The following is a 26,436-nucleotide window of genomic DNA, read 5'->3' on the forward strand; positions in this document are numbered from 1 at the left end:
TCATAGCACCAACTACTTTTCTTCTTTGTGTCACTCTACTTTCCACTTCTTTTGTACATTTGCCTCTCTTTTCTATCAATGTACCCAGTCACCTGCTCTCTCGATTACCATCACTTTACTCTTTTCTACATTTACTCTCAGGGCACAATGTTCACAGACATCAGCAAAAACTCTGCACTAGTATACCAAGCTCTTCTCCGGGATTTGCAAGTAGCACTGCATCATCAGCATACAACAAATCTGAGATATTCCATCCATCACCATTCATTACCAATGCCATCCCTCTCTCCATTACTTGTATTTTTATTTCTCTCATCACCCCATCCATATATATAATGAACAACCATGGGGACATCACAACCTTGTCGCACACCCACACTGATTGTGAACCATTCACTTAGATGCCCATTTACCCTTACACGTCTCACTACCATCACAAAAACTCTTGACAGCACCTTGCAGCTTACCATCTACATCATACATGTGCAAGACCTTTCAAAACCTTTCTCTGTCTACTTTGTCATGTGCTTTTTTCCATATCTATAAATGCCATAAACACCTTATAGTCCTTTTCACAAGAATTCTCCACCATCTGCCTCACTGCTAATATTTGATCCACACATCCTCTGCCACTCCTAAAGTTGCCCAATTCATCACTCACTACGACTTCTGATATCTCTCTTACTTTCTCTAAAATAATTCTTCCATATACCTTCCCTACAACACTCAATAATCTTATGCCATGATAATTCTTGCACTTACTTCACTCACCTTTATTTCTGTACAGAAGTATAATCACAGCCTTTTTCCACTCTGCTGGCACAGTTTCACTCATCCATGCCTTCTTACACATCTCCAACATGCACTTCATTCGACTCTCTCCACTACACTTAATCATCTCTGCATACATCGCTTTCCCACTTTCAGCCACTTCATAGCTTTCTCCAACTGTGCAAGTGTCACATTTCCTGAAGCTGCATTCCTTCTCTGCACACCACCAAAATCAATCATGTTTACAGCTGCTCTGCTTTTCATGTGGTCCTTAATTCATGCCCATGGGTTAAAAATCTACCACTTACATCCTTCACACTTTCACATTTCTTTCCACTGTCACTTCTACATTTCTGCACCTCTTTCCAGAATAACTTCCTGCTTTCAGAGTAATTTGCATTCACTTTTCTTTCTAGATCGTTATTTACCTCCTCTTTATTCCTCTTCACTAGTGTCTTTACGTGCTTCTTGCTCTCAATATATTTAGTTCTTACTTCAATTGAACTACTATTCTGTAACCACATTAGCCAGTTTTTCCTCTTTCCCTCTACTGCTCTCTTAACCTCTTCATTCAACCATGCCGTACGTTTCTTCTTTGTGCCACACCACACGCCACTTTTTCATTCCTAACTAAGCAATCCCTATGTGCATTTCACACGCTATGTCCAGATCCATCTCATTCCAATTCACTGATACCAACTCTTACCCTACTTAGGTCCTGTATTCATCTGCCATTTCTTTGATCCCCAGCTTCTCGACTTTCAGTCTTTATCAATGAAAGTTCCTCTCTCTCTCAGTCCACCTCACTCCTCTCAGCTTGATCTTCCATACCACAATCATGTGATCTGACAGACCTCCACATCGTCCGCTCATGGCCCTCGTATCAGCAACCATTCCCAGCATCGACCTCTCGAAGAGCATGAAATCAATCAGGCTCCTTTCAACACGATCCCCGTTCCCTCAATACCATGTACAGTATACTGTATTTATGTGCATCTGTATGCATCAAATATGAGTTACAAATACACAACCTCCTTTCCCAACACATACCCTTCACTCACTTCCCATTATCATTTTCTCCTGGTACTGTACTACAACCCATTATGTCATCCTCACAACCAATGCCTACTCTTCCATTCATATCGCCCATCATGATCACTTAACAGCTCCTGAGCATGTCTCCTACTGCTTCATCCAGATCATCCCAAAATCTGTCTTCTTCTCTCTCACTCCAGTCATTACACGGTGCATACGTTACAATCATTCCCACTTTCACCTTCTCAAACTTGAACTTGACATACATACATCTCGAGCTGACACATTTGTAATCTCTCATTCCACTCCGCCACACCTCATTCATCAACAAAGCAACTCCTTCCTTGCATCTTCCTCACCCATTCATGCCTGATCTTACGCATTTCACACCCTCCCACTCCCACTTCACATCCTGTCAGATTTGTTTCACACAATGCCATCACAGAATATCTCGCATTCTTGAACACATTCACCACTTCCACCCTCTTGCTCTCCTCATTCACACCTCTCACATTCCACATGGCCATACAAATCATAATAATAAAAATAATAATCCATCCATCCATCCATCATCCAATTCTATGTTGCCCCATGAGGAGCGTAGAAGCCCGGGGCTAGGCAATTTGGTCCTGACATTTAAGATGAGAGTTACCAGCCTCACTCATCCCTAAGTGGCATTACATGAGCAATAACCCCGACCACCCCTTAGATATAGACCACCCCTTAGATATAAACCTTCACCGGCTCAATCCGATTGGAGTGCTGTAATTACCCACTAAACTACCAGGCACCATAAAATGGTTATATGGTTACCACCCAGCATAGTAAATGGTTGCCTGGTGTACAGGTAACCATTAGGCTTGTCACTCAGTGTAGTCACCCATAGGCAGAAGGAAGAGGAAGGAATGAAGGAAAGAAAGACAAAAGAGGGAATGTAAAGTCACCCGTACGCGGAAGGACAAGGAAAGAATGAAGTAAAGACAGAAAAGGAAGGAAGGAATGGAGAGAGGACAGGAAAGGGCAGACACCCGAGAGCAGCACTACATCGAGTGAGTGGATGGTGAGCGCCCGCCACCTACCACAAAAAAATAATAATAATAATAAAAATAATAATAATAATAAATCACAAACAGTTTTAAAGAGAGGTTTACAGACATCAATTAAGGGAAATGTGTATATTATGTATTGATCATTACCTGGAATTCTTCTCCAGATGTGATAGAGTTCAGAAGGTGTTCAGAACAATGAGCTGATATTTTTGCTCCAGCATGACCATCAAAAACTGCAAAGAATGCCCAATCCTGGAAAATATACATGAATATGACTAAATGAAATTAATGCAGTTGAAAAACAACAATAACTGTATAGGTTACAGTAATAATATCTACATAACCATCATCACATCATCATTGTTTAACCTTTGGGCATCAACAACTATAATGCATCAACGACTGAAATATAATACATATAAGGTAATATGAATTCAAGACCCGATATACAGTAGTATTTCACACCATCCACCCACCATTCAATACCGCACCACCTCATCAGAAGCACAGGGACCTGAGGCTAGGCTACTCAGGCTTATTGAGTGACTGGTTGCTCAACTCAGGTGATGACAGTGAATAATAAAATCCTAATCACCTTTTGGAATTACTTAAGCTGAAATGCTTTCTTTATTCCCTATAGCTATTGCTGGTATCAAAGTTATACCCTTATAATAAATATTACGAAATGTAATAGGTTACTGGTATAAACTGATTTTTTCCCCTCCATGTTCTTCCTTGCTATAAAGTTACCTGTAAATTACTGTACACAGAACACTGCTATCATAGTTCCACCGCTAACTTTAAAGCCAATTTGGCAGTTTTTCCCAATTTCCAGTACTGACATGTTAAACTTACAATCTTCCTGAAGGTACTGTGAATGGAGGAGTACAGGGCTTAGTGGATGCCACTGTTCTAATGCAATACTACTTATAAGGTGACAGGCATGTTATAACTTCAAGGTTCTCAGCACTAGTGAATTCTTCTTAAGTGTCACCTTTGAGAAACAATCACCAGCCATTATCATCATCAAGTACTGGTATTACTTCCTGTAACATGAGCCAGTGTTAAATATGGGATCGGTCTCTCTCTCATGGTTATAGCTAATTCTCATCTGTGATCTTTTCCACAGAAGAAGGCCAGAACAAATGAGCTAAAGATGGCTGTATATTTATAAACAGCATAGCTCTTTCACTCTCTCAGCTTATCTTCTTCCCCTTATTTCCATCTCACCAATGAATGGTTAAGCTTTTTTCCCCCCCCCTGCAGCTGATGGTCTCATCCTTTTACTGGTACAGTACTGCAAATTTTAACATTTCAGTCAAGGGATGTCACTTCCTTCACTCCTGCTATCTCCAAATGACTATTAAACTTAAGAAGGATCAGTAATGGTGATGGAATTAATGAAGACTTTATCTAACCCACTCAGCAGTAGAGGAACCTGTGGCTAGGCATATCAGTCCTGACATTAAAGGTGACTAACCAGAAAATCACAGTTAAATGGCATTATGTGAACAATAAACTCCAACCACCCTCAGATTTGAACCTTTATGGGCTAGCCTACATTTGGCTTAAGTCACAAGATCACCAGGCATCCATTTGCTGGCTTTATGGTTAAAATGTAATGTACTAAATAGTTTCCTGGGTTACAGGAAAGAATTTTACTAATCACTGAACAAAGAATCACCTAAATATAGCATTAAACTTAATGTGTAAATTGAACATTAAGAACACTAAACATTTACCTTCAAGATTCCCGGTAAATTGGCTACAGCAGCATGAGCGTCCTCCATTTCAATGCGCCAACCCTGCATGCTAGACAGTCCATAGCTGAGGCCATTGCCGATGCCATGTTCATTGTGTTTATCTGTTTTTGGCTTGTCTAGAAATGCTCCCATGGTAAGATCACTTCTTCATCTGTCAAAAAAGAACTCTGATAAGCAAACATACTGTACTATACTCCTTTTACCGTAACTTGGCCCATATTTTCATCCCTTTGCGGCTAATATCAAATAGCTCAATAGCAGATTGAGGCAATACTACAGCCCTACATCCTCTCCATAACTCCTCTTTGTGACTTATCATACCGGTATTATAATGCTATTCCATTGATACAACTGAGCATTCAAGATGGAGAGAGGTCAATTTTAGACCAAGTTAGAGTAATGGTGGTAAAGTACTACTATACATCTATCTATCTATCACCCATATCATTTACTGCTCCCATCAGGAGCATGGAGGCCTGGGACTTGGCTACTCTGTTGCAACATTTAAGGCAAGAGTGACCAGTCACTCACCCTGGACTCTTCAATCTGACACCTGTTGTCAGTTTCATTCCTAATACTGTACTCAAATGATTTTATTCAGCTCAGGTAAGACTTTCTAGTCCAAAGGAAGCTACGTGTTTCAATGCAGGCACCCTCAGAAACTGAATAAAACCATCTGGGATAGCAAAACAAAATTTAAAACTCATTGAATTGCAGAGGTTAAACCTTCTGCTGAAATATTCAAACTTCATCATTATATTCTCACTTTGTTTCACTTATAAATGCTCCAACACATTTGCATGCAACGACCATGGTCACCTAATGGCAGTTCTCCAGGCTGCTTGATCTCTGACAGCCTCCCTACTCAGTCCCTTATCCCTGAGGTCACATTCTATGACCTCATCCATGGTCTTTTTCGGTCTGCTTCTCACAACCCAACCCCCTAACACTTACACTTATCACTTTCAGCACCCAACTGTCATCCCCCATCCTCTCCACATGCCCGAACCATCTCAATCTACCCCTCCTCATCACAACACCAATACAGTCCAGTCCCAGCCTTCCTCTCGACTCTTCCATTATAAACTTAGCCCCCCAGGCCTCGAATTCAAGGATGCACTTCACATCCACCTAATCTCTGTCATTTCCATATGTCTGGGCCTACGAATATTCTCAACCTTACCTGCCCAGGTCTCACTACCATGCAGCATTACACTCCTAACACATACCCTCTCAATGTCAAGAGAGGCAACAGCTCCCTGAACTTCTTTCAAACCACTCCTCACACTAGCCACAGAACTGGGTCCAGTCTCACCTCCAGCACATAAAATGTCTCCCAAGTAACAAAATTCTTCCACACACTCAAGAGACTCACCAGCAAGATCAATCCTTTCACACCTGACAATCTCCACAAGGTCTCCCAAACACATTTCACACAAGAAAGACATTATCTCACAGTTTACCTCTAAACCACTACATCTCTCATGCACCCATTTATAACAAATACTGCACAAGATGGAAGCTACACCTATACCCTACTCAACCAAGGGGTTAAAAATACGATAAATTCAATTCTTTACTTGTAATGGAGTTTAGGTATTCTGTTACGGTTAACACCTCTCAATTTCATTCAGCAGTGAGAAACCCTACACAATAAAAAGTTTAGACTACAAGCCCAACTAAATAATCAACAACCATTAATTCTGAAGTGAATAATTCCCATTAATTTGAACTGATGCCCTGCACTCCTTGTCCTACAAAGGGTTATTCAAGACAGTGTCTAAGGCTGTGGATCAGAGCTAGAATTAGGACACCAAGTCAGTCTGGGCAAAGATACTGGCATCAAAGACTTTAAAATGCATAAGACATAATAGGCTCAAGTAAATGCAATCATACTAAAAATATGTCAACAATGTATACATCAAACTATAGCTACCTGATGTAAAATATAATTTTCAGTTACTCTCACTTGACTCAATGTCACCAATTATATTCTGATAACTAAATAATGCATAACATAATAATGCCATACCTGTAACAACCCGTAAACTACTAATTCACATACCAGTATAGAACAGTACTGTACTCTGACCCAAGTAGCCTACTGTGTAACATTCAGTCTCACAAGTACAGTCTATCCACCTATCTTGAGCCAGATGCCTAATCCCAGAGGGGGTGGCCATGAACATACTGCCTCCATGTAACCCTATCCTCCACCATCAGGATGCTCTCCCACTAGCTCACATCATCCTCATTCATATACCTCTCCACCCCATCCCTTCACGTCATCCTTGGTCTCCCCTTCCCCCTCTGAGCCCTCTCCCCCTCCAGCACAGCACATAGACTTGGGCTGACTGCTGGTACACCATACTACTGTACTAAGCATTATGGTCAGGTGTATGGCTGAGTCGGTAAAGTAAGCAACATAACATAAAGTACAACACAACAATCCCAACTGTCACAAACATTTAATCTTAACCTGCACCCTTCAGTAGTATGGTACAAATTAGATAGGATATTCATATTATCTCAACAAGATTATCAGAATTCACAAGCAGGAAAAAAGCATACCTGGTATCTGTGACACCTTGATGATCTAAAGGAAGCATACACGAATACACTGCAGCCTGAAGTTAGACTGTTCTCTTTGCAAACCTATCATGAAAATGAAAATGCAATATGACAAATACTGATGCACTGTAATGTTTAATACCAACAGAAAGTAACACAATAACATGGTCAAATCCAATGGTAAATACAATACAAACACTGCATCTGTAACTATGGATATCAGTTCCTGAACGGCAACAGCTATAACCAAGATTATGTGTCTTATTATATATTGGAACTACAGCAGACCCACTGTTTACACACCCTCCAACAGCACAAACATAATTTACATGGATCTAAATTTCTAAACCAATCCCATTTACATGGAAAAACTGCTGACCAATATTCCATTTTGTCCAATTCCATTTACATGGAAAAACTGCTGACCAATATTCCGATTTTGTCCAGTTCCATTTACATGGAAAAACTGCTGACCAATATTCCATTTTGTCCAATTCCATTTACATGGAAAAACTGGTGACCAATATTCCATTTTGTCCAATTCCATTTACATGGAAAAACTGCTGACCAATATTCCATTTTGAAAATCACTGCCAAGGCAGCAACATATCTCCTTTCAAAACCTTGACCCCTGACTTTTTTCACCCCAAATTTAATCACTTGTTCCTCTGATGTTCCTCAACCATTATTTCAGTATTGGTATGACTCCATCCAATAGTTTTTCCACAATGGTAAAATTATATATATATATATATATATATATATATATATATATATATATATATATATATAAGTGGAGGAAATGAGAATCATATGGAATGCTGCAGTCTTAAGTCATGCACTTCCTTCTTAGCTATTCGGTTAAATGCTACCCATATTTAGAAGACTATGGCTGAAGTGTATAGCACTTTGGAAAAGGATGCCCCTCCTGGAAGCAACCTAAGGAACTTAGGAAGGATAAACTGTATGATCCTTGCATGATAATAAACACTCTATCCCATTAGACAATGGAGACCAAAATGAATACAATACATTAACTTTGTACCATACTTAACGTGCACTCATATAGAGTACTCTAGCTTCCAAGAAAGAGTAAAACATTAAAGATGATTGTGAAAACAATACTTAGCTACTGCAGCTTACATGATTTTAAAAAATGTATCAACAGTATGTGTAGACTTAGCTATGCTGATATTCAGCACCAGTTACAAGTGCTTTTCCACGCACAAACTTGCCACAATCATATTCTTCATTCATCACACAAACTAAGTTCTGAACTCAACAGAGAATATCTTTGTTTTATGGAATTCACCTTAGAAGAAATTCCTATAGACTCTGAGCAACACAGTATCTTTAACATCAGTCACTGCATCTACTGGAGGAATAAATAGTTAAAACACAGTTTAACATTCACAGAACTATCTGTCACTTAGGATACACCTCCTCTTTGTATTATGTAAAGAACTACAAACATAACAGCTACAGTTTTACACATTAATGAACTGCAAACACAATACAATTACTGTACACAAAGGTTCTTTCAAACAATTTTATACACATTATACAGTATTATACCGGTAACTTTCACTACAGAACAGGTGCACCAGGGGTACTCAGAGCTGAACTACAGAGTTACTAATGTACTGAGCCAATCTGGTTTCTTTGCTGCACTGGAGCAGATAACAAACACTATTATCACTATCTTACATACTGACGCAGTGCGTTGGAGAGAAACTATCTTATCTACAGTATATCAATTGTGTGCTCATGGTCACCTACTGTACTGTATAGTTTCACACAATAACTGATGAACTTTTGGTAACAAGTACCGTAACTTACACAGCTATTGCCAGAACATACTTTATGTAACTAGTATTACAGCATAATAAAATATGGTACTTTACCCTCCCTCACATGGTGTAATTATTGGTACTCAAACATTATATTTCCACCTGGTTCTCAGCCTATCAGTACCTCTTCCTATGCCTCTCAATCACTCCATTTACAAACTCCTGTCATTCTCCACTCAATATAATTAAAAATCCTCTTAGAGTACAGTACACCATCCGATTACTTGTACTTTCCCTTGGGTCCTTTACAGCCACTTCAACTTCATCTCATAAAATGCTCATTCATCCATAACCTCACCAAGTTATCTCACATTCACTTCTAAATACCGTAACCTGTTACTGCTGCCCATTCTTTCTTGACATAGGCACTATCTGCAGCATAATCCAAGCCTCAGTGTTATTTGTCACAGGTGGAACAAAATCACAGTGGCATATTATTTACCGTACTTCTACAGTCAAATCCTGCGGTGCTCCTTGTCACCGCTTTCATGCCCTTGCAACTCTCCCCCCATTCATTAAGAATATTCTCTGTACCACCACTTAGCCTATATTTTTCTACAACTTCAAACTCTTCATTCAGATTTATCTATTCCATCTAGTTTCTTATAATACATATTCACAAGTTTCTTATCAGCATGTACTTGCTAGTTTCTACCGTATGAACAGACCTTATACAACTTAATTTCAAATTTACCATCTCTGTTCCATCTAGTTTCTTAACATAATTTGTATTTATCAGTTTATCTCAATTAATCACAGCTTGTATTTATCAGCTTATCCCAAATAATCACAGCTTGTGATGTACTTATTAGTTTATTGCAATTTGTTTTTGTGTCCCTCTCAATCATGATCAATTTACAGTTACCTATATTCATTCTATGATTGTCTTTTACATATCATCATTTTCCTAACTCAACTACCACTTTAAAAATTGGGCAAGTAGGATCCAGAAATACATCAGTAAAGGACCAACACAAAAGAATGGAAGCTATCAACAGTGTTTCAGTGAAACAGGCCACACATCCCCTCATTCATCATTCAAACCTTCAAAATTCTCAGCTTCACATTAAAGTATAATAATAATAATAATATTAATTATAATAATATGGTACAAATATTAATATATTGTGATCTCTCTGTTATCCAGACGTCCATTACCCAGACAATCAATTACCCAGAAACTGTAATCAGGCTGTTCAAAACCATTATATATTTGTACATTTTTCCATTTTATCCAGACCAAATGCATGCATCTGGGTGGAAATTATGGCCGCGTGAACATTTTCGCTCCCGGCTGGGCCGGAACAGTCTGGTGGTGCCGCCCTGCCTGTTTGGGTAGTTCACCCAGTGTCCACTAGATGCCCCCTCAGTCATTCTCAGTTCCCACACAGCAACAGCATGGTGAAAGGCTCCTCTCAGACAGATATTATGGCAGCACATGTGGTGGCCTTTGTGGTTGTTCTCTACCTGTTTCAGGCTTTGCTATTCCTAGCATGCCTCTTCCTAAGGTGTGTGATGATGGCTCCTCCACAAGGAAAAAGAAAGAGGGTAGCGCTGACTCTGGAGAAGCAGGAGATCTTGGGTAAGACTGATGCGGAATGGTCGAATCGTGTGTTGACCTTGATTTTATTCAAGCTTACTGTACTGTGCCATGATTTTATTCTATTTTACCATGATTGTATTCCATTTGACCATTAAGTTTTGTGTGCCCACTGCATTTTTCTGGTATAGCCATTTTTTTCATGTCACTGCAGCGTGTGGCCCTGCAGTGGTGATTGCTTGTCTGTGGTTAATGGGTCTGATTGACAATGGTAATTGTGTGGCTGTGGTTTACAGGTCTGCCTGACCAGATAGAGTAGCATTAAACAACAGGAACAAGTGTTGGACAATGTACTGTAGTGTCCTCTTATGCTGGCTTTCAAAGATAGGTTATGTATGAAGGAGGACCAGGGGAGAAGTCCAATATATGATGGTGCCATTACCCAGACACGTCTTTGGCTCTATTACGTCGGATAATCAAGGGATTACTATAATAATAATAAAATAATAATAATAATAACAATAACAATAATAATAATAATGATGATAATAATAATTCATTTTTTGTTATTGATTCTCACAATATAGTAGTTAAAAGCATTTGCTTTGACCTGACAAAGATCCCCAACCCCTTTCAGCTTAGTTTATGGCCAAATGTAGTCAGATTGGTGGGCTGATTTAACTAGCAACCTGTGGGGCTCATTTCTACCTCTAAACACAGGCTAATCAACTTTCTTGCAAACATGACTTAGTACCATAGGCTATTCAAGACGTGAGAATCGCACAGTTCAGTCACATAAGAGGAAACTGAACAGGCCTAGAGTACCGTACAGTAGTTTCTGGCTTACTGTATATAGTACTGTAGTTAGATTGATAATTCTGAACAGTTCTTTACTATATGGCATTCTCTCTTGAATCTGTTGGAATAGTTATTACCAGTACTGCATAAATAACAACCACTGAAGTTATCAAGACTGACAATGCCATTCAGTTCTTGCATTGTTTAAAAAAAAAAAAAAAAAAAAAAAAAAAAAAAAAAAAAAAACTCATGTTTACTTTCTGTTTACATAAAACCTAATGATACCATAATACAGTATTCAAGATAATTTGCATAAGATGCCTTTACTTATTCTCAAATTGATTCATTATTTACATCAACAGTACCACTGTATAAAAATATGCAAAAAATACATCTACTCCATTCCTGCACCAGGACGTCTCAGTGCATCATCCGTAATGTCACACTGCATGACCTCGTCCCAAGTCTTATTACCCATGACAAAGCCAACAGCTCTATAAATGGCACACCTGAGGGATTCCCCCCCCCTTCAAAGACAAGCTGTTGCATCAGCTGATGCACTTCTAAAAATTGGCTGCAACAGTTTTGCTGCAGGTCTGTGAAGATAGTCTCTTCTTGTTTTGCTATGCCTCTTGCAGCTCCACCCTCAGCATTCACACCTCTCACCCTCCACACCCAGCTGTCATCCTCCATCCTCTCCACATCCCTACACCACTTTAATCTACCCCTTCTCATCACATTACTCTTATTTGTTCATTCAGGCTCCAATATGCTTGCATGCACTGGCCTTAATCATCCAATGGAAGTTCTCCATGCAACTCAGTCTCTTGTAGCCTCTCTTTTCAGACCCTTATGCCTGAGGTCGCACACTATGACCTCGTCCCAAGTCTTTTTCACTCTGCTTTTCACAACTGCCCTCAACATTCGCACCTCTCATCCTTCACACCCGGCTGCCATCTTCCATCCTCTCCATATGCCCAAACCATCCAAATCTACTCTTCTCATCACAAAATGAATACATTCAAGTCCCATCCTTTCTCTCGTTTCATTCGCAATCCTAACCCCCCAGGCCTGTCGTTCATTTGACCATGCTCGTCTCTTCATTTAAGCTTAAGAACATCCTCCTTTACTGCCCAAATCTCACTACCATACAGCATTACACTTCTAAAACATGCTGCACGCATGAATCTCTTAGCATGGAGGAAGACCCCTCTTAATGTCAGGAGGGGCAACTACTCCCGGAACTTCTTCCAACCACTCCTACCTTGGCTGCAACCAATTTAATCACTTTTTTGTCATTATCTTTCCTGTGAAAGAGGTAGAAAACTATGGTATGAAGATTATTTTTTTGGTTTTTATTCATGGGTATTCATGTCATACGAGGTTTTTGGTGTGCTCCAAGTTTTGTTAACAACTTCAATTTCCATTGAAAATCAACATAATCAGTACCTAGACCATTATAGAAAAAAATAAACAAATAAATAAATCTCTAGGAAGCCATGATTACAGTTAGTTTCACAGTCAGGTTAGGTTAGTCTTTCAGAATATTCATTACTTTTCACTGACAATAATGTCCTATATACTGTAAAAGGCCATCATTTTGCTCCTTGAGACTTCTTCTCACCAATAATTATAAACATCTATCTATCTACAGCCTGAGGCTCTAATCCTGCAAAGGGTGGCCGCAGACACAACGCCTCCAAGTCGCTCTGTCACCCACCATTTGACTGCCCTCTCCCCCAACTCACTCTCCCCTCCCTCATATAACTCTCAACTCCATCCCTCCATCTCATCCTCAGTCTTCCCCTCCCTCCACTTCACCTACATACACCCTCTTAGTCATCTTTCATTCTCCATTCTCTCCACATGCCCAAACCACCTCAGTGTATTTTTCCTAATCACTGATACATATCTGCTGCAAAAGTTACCACATAAGATATCTCTCCCATTCTGACAAACATGACTACATACCAATACCACATACTGTACATAAAACTTCACCATATGAGCAAAATGCCTGAAAGTAAAATTTACCAAAGCTACCAACATTAAAAACTAGCTATAGCTATCATCATACCCCTTACATAGGGATAATCTAGATATTTACACAAACACACATAAATCTTGTACTATCATACAATTCCCCAGGAACACCATGTCATAAAATTAATTACAGTACAGTAGTTAAAAAAAAAAATTACTCAGTAATGAGCAATTTCTGATATTTCATAAAGAAAAACTGATAAAATTATTGTTTAAGCCCCTAACCTTGCTTTATTTTATTTTTTTACCTACCCTAACCAAACCAATCTAACCTAACCTATATGAAGCTGTGCTGTATTAACTGAAGTAACTGGTACTCAAAATTCTTGTCATCAGAACTCTCCATTGGAGAACAGAAAAGTAATGAATTCCGTTACAGGTTGAAATGATAACAGAACTGAAAAATTACTTAAAATTTCCTACATTAAATGGTCTTTATATAATTTAAGTTGGCATTAGGTGGGCACATCAACAAAATTATGACAACTCACTACATAGCAAAACTATCTGTCTATTAAACTGCTCTTTCATAATTTGGTGGATGTACAAGAACTTCTTGTGTATGTGTTTTATCTACCTATTTTCGTTTCAACTCAGTATTGTGCAGAAAGCACTTTATAAGGCCAATGATATTCCCTACACATCAGTGATGAAGGTACTCTTGGAATTTTTTTTTTTTTTTTTTTTTTTGGTACAGGGACATACAGTTACTAATAAATCTCTTGGTGAAACATATCACCACCTACGAACTCAAGACCCTAACCTAATTTATCTAAAAGCATGAGGACAATGGCATAATCAGACCCCCAAACTGACTGAAAATGTGGCTCATTGCTACTGACAATACTTCACTGCTAAGCACAACACTGTCCAACAACCCTTCACCCACAACCCCCTCATATATTAAATGGGAGGAGGGGGAAGCAATGCACTCTAAAAACAAAAGATTGTGCATCATTAAAGCTGAGCAGAGTGAGAGCACAAAAAGAAAAGGAGGGGGGGGGGAAGGGGAGCTAAGTATAAATACCATAACTTACCCATACTTCTTTGACTATATAGAGGTTACCAATACGTCAATTTGCTATTGATGCACTGGCTACTAACCTTCCATCAAAAAGACTGGCACTATCAACAATCTCACAAACTTCATGGCATTTCACAACAATTACTGTCACGTTAAAAATGGAAACCCATTTGCACATAAACATGAACATTCATCATGATACCTTGCTGCTTCACCATACTTTCCTATCACACTACTGAGTACTCTATGCTCAAAAGTAGAGAAATGCAAAACTATCAACCATTTTGGACACTAGATTAATTATAATTCTTATTCATGAAGAGCTCACATTTATCATATACATAAAATCTTTTATCAAGATATCCATCAGCCAATGTACTTTTCTGGCATAAAATACTCGTCTATGATCATAACTACAGAAATGACTGCCATGACCAACTTGGGAGGTAGGCAGGTGCTGGCTCACTCCTGTCATTTAGCCACTGCCCCATCCCACTTCACTGTATATACCAGAAAATGAACCTATAAACTGTTAAGAGACCAATATTCCACAAATGTGGCCAACTGGGTGGAAAAACGAAATAACAACGGAGCCACGCAGTCTGGCACAAGAAACCTAAACAACGTCAATACTGGCAGGGGTGTTATCATGCCACCCCCATATCTCTATCTTCCATATCTCAAAAAGAGGACGCCGAGGAAGCGGATATCACGCGGGTCAAAACGTCACCTGATTGAATTTTTCCGTCCCCGACACTTACATTAGAACAACACAAATAATACTGCCATCGATGAACACTCGGAACATAAACGCAAAAACTGCACCCTCAACATTCAAAACCCGAGGCGAGTTGAGAGGATCGGCTGAAAATAAAGCATCGCTAGAGACGATCCGAACACACTAGAGTCGCAGTTCCCTTCAGCCTTGGTTAAGTTGTTTTGATCGAGTCGTTGTTGAAGTTTGATATTAGTATTGATTCTCGAGAAATCTGTTATGAACTCCACTGAAGAGGAAGGAAATTTGCGCAATGAATTGGAAATTTAGTGAATACAGCAGCTTCACTCGTCATTTCCCGCCAAGGTTGTGGTATGTATTATAGATTCCGTAACGAGAACAGTGAGATGTAGAGGATCAAACCCCAGGTGCGGCCGGAGGGGTGGGTGCACCCGACGGGTCGCCTCAGGCTGGATGACTCATCGCCAGCAAGGAATTAACCCCGCTACTTGGATCTTACGTCACTACCCAAATTAAAACTTCCTCGATGTAAATTGTATTTGGCACAGCGCTCACCAGGAAGCATAAGTGCTTTATGCAGGCTTTAAATGTCGTGCATGAAGTGGACAGAAATACATACAATCTGTTATATACATGTTGAGGACCCATAGACCTTTTATCCAGAAATATCTTCAGTCCGTCTTTATGAATTTCATTTTTTTGATGCAGCACGTATTATAAACAGTTACAAAATGTCATTTACAGATATGGGTGAACGAAAACGCACTCAACAAACGTAAATAATGAAAATGCTTTTTAACACCTCCGAAGCAGCAGGTCAGCCATCTTGTCCTGCTTAAAGCGTGACGTCAAGATAATATTACTGTACTTGAGTCCATACACCACTTTGAGAATGGTTAGAACCACCTCCCTGCAGTGATTTCCATGTACATGTGAAGAAGCTTCACAAGCAGATTACACAACCCTTTCGGTTGTTGAGGCACACTTGGGCATTCTATTTTGTAACGTGATTTTGTTCGGGAGAGGGAACCTTTCCCAGAGAAAAGTTAAAACACTCATGGTTATTACATTACAGTCATTACATGACATGACTAAAAAGTACTTCATTTACAATAGGATAAGTGACAAGTGAAAACAAACAAGAAATTTCATCTTAGCGGAACAATTTTATTGTGCGGTGGGCCACATGCGTGGTCTTTACTAAAATAGTCCTTTACCTTGGGTCGTCAAAGATAGACCAGACGTCACTGACCCAAACTGGAAGCGTCTCGTACTCACTCTTAGCTCTCTCTATCAACAAGAAGTGAACGTAGCGTAAGAGACCTGTGAATTAAGCTATAATGGGTGACACTGTCTACTTTGTGTGTGTGTGTGTGTGTGTGTGTCCGACATAGTCCTTTCCCAGCATCCCAAGGCCTTATACGTACCAGATACGAGTAACTTCACATGGGACCACTTGAACGATGATAGCATGCCATCCATATTGAATATATACGAGAGCTATCTCATACAGGAATGGGCAGTGTACTACAGTATACAAGGACTGAGGTGATAGGACTGTATGAACTGTCACCATCCCTCTGTATTATTCTCCTGTACAATAACTCGGGTGTTATCACAGTGTCTCTGTGACAATGGGAGAAATGGAGTTCCCCCGAGCTAAGCCCTGTATTGGACCATATAGCCCCGCTAGGGTTACAGGAGCGAGCTACCACTCCCGGCACGGCAGCCCGGGCGAGGCTCGAACTCGCAATCCCCCGATTACGAGTCCGGCGCGCTACCACTGTGCTACCGCGCCCCCCAGTGTCTCTGTGACGTGATGTATTATTGTTAACTAGCCTGTCACTATACCTGTTCCACATCTTGTATACCATTGTATGTATATTGTAAAGGAAATTTTAAGGCAATATATATGTTAAGGTGTCCTGCCGAGTTTTCATGCCCTGTTCCTTTGTAAGTGTTCTAGTTCCGGTCTAGAAAGAGGACCCCTCTCAGTCGCTGGTGTCTTTAGGACGAGAAGTCGACCTCAAAACATCCAGCATAACAGACAGGCGGAGATCATTTTGTGGAGGTTTCCTAATAGGCGGGGCACCGATGTGAGGCAAAAGATATGGCCTATTTTCTCGTTGGTTAAGGAAGCTCCCTGACACCTCTTCCTAAGCGATTTATTCTACATATTACAATTTGCCGTCCTCTTCTGTGTTACTGAAGTCCTTCCAATACCTCCATACTCTGCACAAATAACGTGCAAAACATTAGCTAGCCGTATCCAAAAATAAATATGTAAGGAAGAGGTGTTTGGGAGCCTCCTGAGCCATTCATTTTGTTTATTATACCTTACTGTCCTCTTCTGTGTTATCCTTCCAATATCCTCACATTCTGCATGAACAACCATCCATACCCAAAAATAAATCGCTAAGGTAGAGGTGCTAGGGAACCTTAAACGACGGGAATACGGGCCTTATGCAGAATTTCCCTGCGTTTGGGCCCATGGCTCTGTTCCGTACACAAATCTATCTATCTATATATCTATAGCCCGACACCCTAATCCCGCAAAGGGTGGTCGCAGACAAAACGACTCCAAGTCGCTCTATCACCCACTATTTGACTGCCCTCCCCGCAGCTCATTCCTCCTTTCCTCATATACCTCTCAACTCATCTTTCCACCTCACTCTTGGTCTCCACAAATGAACATGGTATTTCAGAGATGATTTGGAGTCTTGAAGGACAGGTTCAATAACGAACTGTCCTTAAGCTGTACACGTTTTTCTCCATAGACACCCACCGCATTTTTAAGCTAAACCTAGATAAATGCATACAATGTACATACTCGCAGCATTTTTTTTTTTTCCTAGATAAAAGCATACAGTGCACATACTCGCAGCAGTTTTTTTTTTTTTCTGTTTTAGAGGCATGAATAAGATCAATATTTTGTGGGAGCCCCTTTGTGTCAGTAGTCCCAGTGCCCCCCCCCCACCTTTAATCCGGTGTCATATGCACGGAGTGACTTTATGCAGGAAGTTGGGGAATAGGGGGAAAGGGAGACCGAGATCAATGGAGGAACGGGATGGAGAGATGTGAGAATGAGAGTGGTGTGGGTTAGAGGGTCAGCCTGATGGGGGAGGGCAGGGAGACATTGGGGCGACTTGTTGGTGGCCATCCCCACCATGGGTAAAGATAGACAGACAGAAAAAAAGCGGAAAAAATCTGTGATATTAGTTAACAATTATACGGTAGAGATTAAGATTCTCCATATGTACTTCTCATGACTTTAGAGCAATTATCTGTAGGAGTTATTGTATGGAAGTCCCTTCTAACATTCTGCAGAGGACTCCCAAAATGCAGAGACCACCTTTGAAAAATAAATAAATAAACAGTTGTTTCCAGTATCCAAGAAGCTGCTGACAGGATGTGTATCACGAACCACAAGCTGAGTAGGTTACACGTTGTCAGCACTAAGAACAAGTGCCATAAGTTTAACACTGATACAATTGCGAACAATTCAGTAAATCTTTAGTGGTCGGACAATTCTAATATTCATTTCAAGTCAAAATCAGACGATTTTATTCATCCAAGAATGGCTCAAAGGAGTCTGAAAACCAGTGGCATAGCTTCCACAAAGAGGAGTCTTATACTGGGGAAACCCAGTGCTGCACGTTGTCTACATACTAAATAATCCGACAGATCAAACGTGTTTCAAATAGGTGGACCAGAGATCTGATTGCGCCCCCTCCCCCCGGTAGTTGCGACACTGTAAGTTTAAACATTCAGTGCGGTTTAACTTACAACTGACATACTGTTTGGACCAAGGATCAAAATAGTCACCCACTCTGCCATCGTATTCTATAATGTACTAATGTCATAGAAAACTATAAAATTGGGTAACATTGCAGCAAAATACTTTTCAAACTGTATTCAAATCGGATTCTGTGGGTGGGTCAGATGTCAAGAATATGATAATGTTCGATTTTATTAAACTTTAGAAGAGATCTCTAGTATTAATGTGATAGAGATGAAGACTAACCCTGCAAAGTCCGAAAGTCTGTACTAAGATGAATAAAATTGTCTGAAGGCAGCATGACTGAATGAATAAATAATACGTGGAGTGACGGGGTTAATCGTAGGAGAAAGCAGTTAGGGGAGATGTCCGCTTTCTTTCCAAAGAGGATGGCTGTGCTTAGTTTCCCCTTCACTTCAGTTTTCAAACGTCTTAATAGAAAACGCCACCGATTCCTTTGGAAAAAAAATTGGTAATCTCTGCGTAGACAACTCCTTTCGATGGCCCCAACCAAATTATTTTCCCATTTCCTGTTCTGTTACCACTAACTAAACACTGACTGCCTAGACCTGGCTAGACATTTCTGCTTCTGAGCTCCATGTCCTCCACCCTCTGGCCTCTCCTCCTTTTGAAGTCTTATCTAGAGAATAAACCAGTGCAAAATATAGCATAGGGAAGAGCAAGAGTATCGCAAGTGAATACTCTTCTGTGGTTTGGGCTAAATTCCATCAGTTGAGTCAGTTTTGGAAGCAAACTGAAATTTCAGTTTATTGGACATTTATTTAATTTTAGCTTAAATATTCCCCAATAAGAAAAGAAACAGAATACATTGCATTTAATAAGACGCAGTTTTTCTGTAACATCAGAATATTCAATAAAAATGAAGTTGTAAACCGAAATAAAGCAGATCCCCAAATTTGCTTAGAAGTGTAAATAGTGAGGTGGTTAGAAGGAGAAGCAGACCGAGCACAAGACTGAGATATGGTGAGATTACAGTATAATGCTATACAATATAGTACTACCATACACTGCGTTACTACAGCTCTACCACTCCCACAGTCACTACCACCACCCACACACACTGCCATCTCTCTCTCTCTTCCCGACTACCAACACCCCCACACACACACTGCCACCACCACCACCACCACACACACACAACCACCACCATCACCCACACACTACCACTACCACCATTACCACAACCCTCACCCACACAAAAACACAACCCCCATGCAGCCGCGCACACACAAACACAACCCCCACCCACGCACACACTACCACAACCATCACCTACCCCCTCCCCTTCCCACACACACTACCACAATCATCGCTTGCCCCCCCCCCACACACACAATACTACCACCATCATCCACACACACTACCACTACCAGAACCTCCCCCCCCACACACGCACACCACTACCGCCAAACACCACCACCACCACCATCACCACCACACCTCACCTACCTTTGAACCTGATTTCCTTGACGTTTGTATCCTCATTTCTCCTTCACAAACAAGTGCCTGGTCATTAACAAAAAAAAAAAAATCTTAAGGCTTATAGTTAGTTATTTTGTCATCTTTTTCCTTCCTTCATTTTCCTTTTAATGTTAGTGTTCGTTTATACTCAGAGTACTCTCTCTCTCTCTCTCTCTCTCATTTTTCTTTTTTTGCACTCAAGGTCAACGAGTCGTTTCTAAGCGGTGTTGCTGTCTTTCTTTTTTTTTTTTTTACAGTCTCTTATTTGATACCAACATCCTACAGAGGAATATGTGTGAGGTTACGTCTCCGTTTTTGTGTTTGTAAGTATTAATGAGCATGTAGGTACAGAGAAGATTAGGGTATAGAAGACAAGTAAGGCTGAAGTAGAAAGTGAACGTGTGTGTGTGTGTGTGTGTGTGTGTGTGTCCCTTATATCTACAGTGTCATAACATGTTGTGTTTATCTTTCGTTAGTCCTGTAGATCACTTATTATTTCTAGTAATTTCAAATATCAGCTACTTGTAAAAACAGGAGAAAGAGAGAGAGAGAGAGAGAGAGAGAGAGAGAGAGAGAGAGAGAGAGAGAGAGAGAGAATCAGCAAAAGAAACTGCAATATCAAAAGTAGCGTTCATGTAAAGACATGGTGACCATCAGGCATCCCTACGACCCTTCTAAGACAATCAGCTCCTTTCTGGGCCATCTTGAACCTTGTAACCCTGAGAGGCATGTTTAATATGAACGATGATGCTCCTTTAGTTTCTCAGTTCACCTCCACCACAACCACCATCATCATCATCTCGACCTCTTTTCCCACCTAAGGATGGGGTGATGGGTTGAGAGAAAGAGAAGGAAAGTTACCAAGAGTCTGCCTGACTGAATGGGCCACACTCTCATTTACTTACCATTAAAGCACCCGGAATCCTGATCCCGCCTCAGTCACAGTTTCAGTTTGTGCTCCCGATTTTCATATTTTCTTCACTTCCCTTATCACTCTGACATCTGTATTTTCACTTCCATGAGCTGCCTCGCGATGCAGCTTTTACTCGCTTCCTTGTCTCCTTTACCCACTTCCTTTTTTCTTTTTCTTTTTTTCTTTGGGTCTTTTTTCACCCTCCCCACTTTTCTTCCTTATTCTCCGTTTCACACTTCCTTGTGTATTTTCCTCCTTCTATTTCCTATATATCAACCACCTTAACTTGTGGGAAAGCTTCATCCTTACGTAATCTATTTCCCGTGAATCAGTAGAAGAACGGGACAATACTACGGCTCTACATCCTTTTCGTAACGCTTTTGCTTCGCTTAACTTCATCCTTAACCCCCGAAAGAGAGATGGTGGGCTGCAGAAGGGGAAATTTAGTCCGCATCCACAGGGTTTACATTCAGGTGAGTCTGGGACAACAAACTAACAACAAACACATCATCAACAACAACAATAGCAGTATCTCAGCATTCAAGATGTAGACATGGCAGTTTGAGTGGACTGAGAAATGTGAAATGAAATAACAGTTTGACCTTCCTATTTCACCTCTACCAAATTATCTCGAGACTTAAGCTATTTTGTTATCAGGATGGCTTTCCGTACGACTTGTTTTTGCTTTGTTTTTGACATCCCTTCTCAGGCTGCGTGTGCATGATAACGTATACTGATACTGGAGAGAGAGAGAGAGAGAGAGAGAGAGAGAGAGAGAGAGAGAGAGAATATTAGCAGGTATAATTGTATAAAGCGGGTGCTCCTGTACAGGTGCATTCCACTTACATCCTCCTGCACCATCACGAGAGAGAGAGAGAGAGAGAGAGAGAGAGAGAGAGAGAGAGAGAGAGAGAGAGAGAGAGAGAGAGTTAAATACCAAGATTATTAAAAATAAGCTTTTCCCCACTATAAGTACTGCACAATGAAACAATTTAATGAGGGAAGCAAAAAAGAAAAACATCCATTTCAAAACACGCACGCAAATCAAATTAAAGAAATGAACAAGAATATACAGCTCATCCATTACAAAATAAAATCGATAAAAACTATTGTATTAAACATGTACTCTTGTCTATTTCTAGTATTGCACACGAAAACACCGACTTTCGCAGAAACAATGAACAAAAACATTTCTTCGGCCACATCAAGCACTGCACATAAAAACATGCATACAAATCAAATTAAAGAAATTAACAAGAATACATCTCATCCATTACAAAAGAAAATCGAGCAAATTTATTGTATTAAACATGTACTCTTGTCTATTTCTAGTATTGCACACGAAAACACCGACCTTCGCAGAAACAATGAACAAAAACATAAATTCGGCCACTTCAAGCACTGCACATAAAAACATTGATTCCCCTCAGAGCCGCTGATTGGCTAAAAAGAGACCGGGGCGACGCACCGACCAATGGCCAGGCTGGAGAATGAAGGCGCGGCTAGAGCTACCACTTCTCACATTTCTTTCATAAATATCAAAGTCTTCCTTCTTCACTAAGTGTTATAGTGTCTTTGGAATACCGTTGTGGATATTTTTAAATGTATATAATTAGATCGATAAAAGTTCAAATGTTACAGATGGCGGATTAGCAAATAAAGAGCAGTGATGGCAAGAGTGCCAACACCCTCACTCAGGCGCATTTGACACATCTTGGCGTTGGCAAGAGTTTAGTCTGACAGCAGCTCGGCCGAGGGGAGGACAGTTGCATCGTGTTTGTACAAAATGGTTAACGCAAATTTAATCTTTGGTGGAATTGAAGGGTGAGTAGAAATTATAGATTGCATGGAGTGAATAATCTGTACAGTTTTACTGAACTATGTATGTTAATCCAGTTTGCAATTCGTCAATAATGTGCTAAGAAACACCAACGTCAATATAAGCTATATTTTCGTTTTCAACAGCGCTACAATTTCATGCATTCCTTAAGTCACAGATGGGATATGTAAAAAGCATCCCAGAAATATGTTACTGTTGAAGTAGGCATATATATCTATGGCATGGTTAGTGAAAAACTCATGTAGTATCTCATAGTTCTGGGTTTGATTTAGAAATTTTATTCTAAGTTACAGCTCGTCCGAAAATTTTGCTATTGGATGAACAGAATTTGAAACTTACTGAGTGAGTACCGGACGGCAGAATTTTGAAATAATACATATAGGTACGTATTCGACTCTGCTTGTATAAAAAAATCCTCTGTGAACACTTTATGTACCGTAATACATAGCTACATTTTCTCATACACATGAAATCAAACTTTCAAATGATAAAAAAGATACTAGGTTACAGGGACATTCGTAAGATATGTGGCATCATGTAAGCAAGTCTAATTCAGTGGTAAGCTATCAAAAGAGGTGGCCACAGATTAAAAGTCAAGCGGTTATAGAAGGCACTGAAGGAAGGAGAATTATCACGGAAGGGACAGGTTGCGTTTTTGAAATGTACAGTTCCATTAGTAGTTGTAGCTCATGATTGAATAATTGAGGAAAGTTCTGATTAACGTTATCATTTATCAAATAATACTGGCATTATGTACGAGAATACTGGCATTGTACTTTTTCTCACCTTGGCCTAGAGTTTTGTCCTTTTGCAGCTCATTTCACGTAGCTAGCTCAGTGGCAAAAAAAAAGATAATGGTATGCTCTACATCCATTCTGTAGCACTTCTTCGTGACTAGCATCATATTATAGTGTGTATTCCTACAACGCAGCATTAAAGATGGAGAGATAACAGCTGTAGGTCGTTAGAGTAATAATAAAAAAAGTAGTCTGCCTTATCCCCCAGCCGCCCCAGTCACGCAACCTCGTATCACCTTTCACACTTTATTCGCACCGTGTAGTCGAATCACATCAGACTGTTTCTCAGAACTGCATACCACAGTCACCTCATTACAAACCACATTAATTGCAGACTACATCTACCTGCATGCCGCATTGTTTATCAGTGTATGCAGGTAAATAACATTCCAGTGAGTGGTTGGGATCTTTCACTTATTTGCACCCCATGATCTAACCACATCAAACTTTCCCAGAATTTCAAACCACATTGACCTAATGGCACACCGCATTGACCTGCATATTGCATTTTTCTGACGAATTGTATGCAGATGATAAACGGTCAGTGGGTGTGATCTTTATTCGCACCGTATCATAGAACCACATCAAACTCCTGAATAAATGAATAAATAAATGATAAGATAAATGCAAGCCTCATTGACGTGCATATCGAACTGATTACGAGTTGAATGCAAATGATAACTAGGTAACCGGTCAGTGGCTGGGCTGTTTCCTCTCTCTATATAAACGGTAGCTTACTTAGAGCCTACTTGCGTGGACTTAAATTATACAAGTGTGCAGTTCCCTCAGCTAAGTGCACACATACCATGTTTACACTAAGCCCTTTTAAAATCATTGAGTATAGTAATGTCAGTGCCATTACACAGAAGAATGAGTGGTATTTCAAAGGCCAGAAATAGTAATGATGTTGATTTAATATTGACCTAATATGGTAAAATGTGAATATGTTATGTATGTGTAATTGTGTATGTTACCGTATGTATTCAGGTAGGGTAGTGTTTCAGATGTATAATTCCGTATTTATGTTAACACCTGATAGTTAAAAAAAAAAAAAAAGTTGGGAGGGGGTTGTGGTTTTGATGGGATCAGTGTTTTATTGTGAAGTGTCGAAAGCATAAGAAAACTGCAGGTGTTTCAAATTGTTATGGTTATGTGTTCACTGCGTATCCTTTCAGAAGACTAAAAGCGAGGGTTGAATGTGCTTTCTTCTCCTCCTCCCCCCCCCTCTCTCTCTCTCTCTCTCTCTCTCACACACACACACACACACACACACACACACACACACACACACACACTACTAGACCTCCTCAGGCTGAAGGCGTTAACCCCCCTCGTGTGACTCACAAGGAAAACACCCAAGTATTTCCCCAGGCACGTAACCGTGTTCAAATTACTATCCAGGTTGAATTAACCTAACTCCTCCAGTACAACGATCTCTCTCTCTCTCTCTCTTTGGTGGTAGTTTTGGAGGGTGGTAGCGGAGTGCATCTGAAGGGAAACACCTGCTTCATACATTTACACCTGTTAATATTCTCTCTCTCTCTCTCTCTCTCTCTCTCTCTCTCTCTCTCTCTCTCTCAACGATACTTTTTTTCCATGTTTTCTTGATTATATTTAGCTAACTCCAGAAGTTCGAAAACTCCTAATCTGCATAATATCATCTAGAACTAACAAGAATAGGCAGTAACATGATACGTCATATGAAAGTTTAATAATAATAATAATAATAATAATAATAATAATAAAACGATGAAAATATTAAGTAACAATAGGCAAAAATAAAACGTCATGGGTGTTAAGGTGTCGAAATTAATGTAAAAAATAAATATAAAAAAGAGTGTTAATGAAAGTGGCGCCAGAGGACAGACAGAGAGAGGGAAGGTGCGCAGTGTTGAGGCGACGCAATAAGTGAGCACTTTATCTCCATCATTTCCGCTGCTCACATATAAAGGAAGGAAAATCTAGAATGCTGTCGTAAAATGTTTTATTGCTACTTGTCGGAATATTAACTGCTGCGATTTAGACCAGTATTATTAACCCATTAAATCTGATGTATTGAGCTCATAAATCAGGGTGGTTTATTGTCTTTTATTTATTTATGTATTTAATGTATAAACTACGGTATTTTCGTACGCTAAAGGGACTGGAGATCTCTTGTAGTGAAAAGGTAACTGAAAGCTGTCTTTAATCCCCTCATTATCTCACCTCTCCATCCATCAGTTATCTATTCCATACACATCATAATTATGTCTGTCCACCCAAGTTATTCACACCACCATCCGTATCACACATCTCTGCCCACACGAGTTAAACATCAGCATTCAGTCTGGCTATCCACACTTACATCTCTATCACATCACTATCCACACGGCTTATCTTTGATCTCAGTCCCTTCCTTGTATATTTCCCCTCAAGTGGCCATTATCAGCACTGGCACCCCGCAACT

The 26,436-nt window shown here is 40.0% G+C and overlaps 1 protein-coding gene across 6 annotated transcripts in view; it reads right to left on the minus strand.

Moving 5' to 3' along the window:
* alph (protein phosphatase alphabet) overlaps positions 1–15,256 on the minus strand; it is a 54,901-nt gene extending 39,645 nt beyond the window's left edge. For 4 of the 6 annotated variants that reach the window (XM_080267362.1, XM_080267361.1, XM_080267358.1 and 1 more), the window contains exons 1-3: positions 15,206–15,256; positions 4,598–4,769; positions 3,003–3,107 (exon numbers count right to left, since the gene is read on the minus strand). In XM_080267362.1, the coding sequence (XP_080123488.1) occupies positions 3,003–3,107; positions 4,598–4,750 (258 nt within the window). In that variant the 5' untranslated portion in view covers positions 4,751–4,769; positions 15,206–15,256. Of the gene's footprint in view, positions 1–3,002; positions 3,108–4,597; positions 4,770–7,189; positions 7,274–15,174 lie in introns of all 6 variants that reach the window. The other 2 variants (XM_080267357.1, XM_080267360.1) reach the window with 2 other exon arrangements.
* Positions 15,257–26,436: the final 11,180 nt, after the last annotated feature.

This window comes from Coenobita brevimanus, chromosome 23 (assembly GCF_032717465.1).
Source record: "Coenobita brevimanus isolate Jiangsu-jjx chromosome 23, ASM3271746v2, whole genome shotgun sequence".
NCBI lineage: Eukaryota > Metazoa > Arthropoda > Malacostraca > Decapoda > Coenobitidae > Coenobita > Coenobita brevimanus.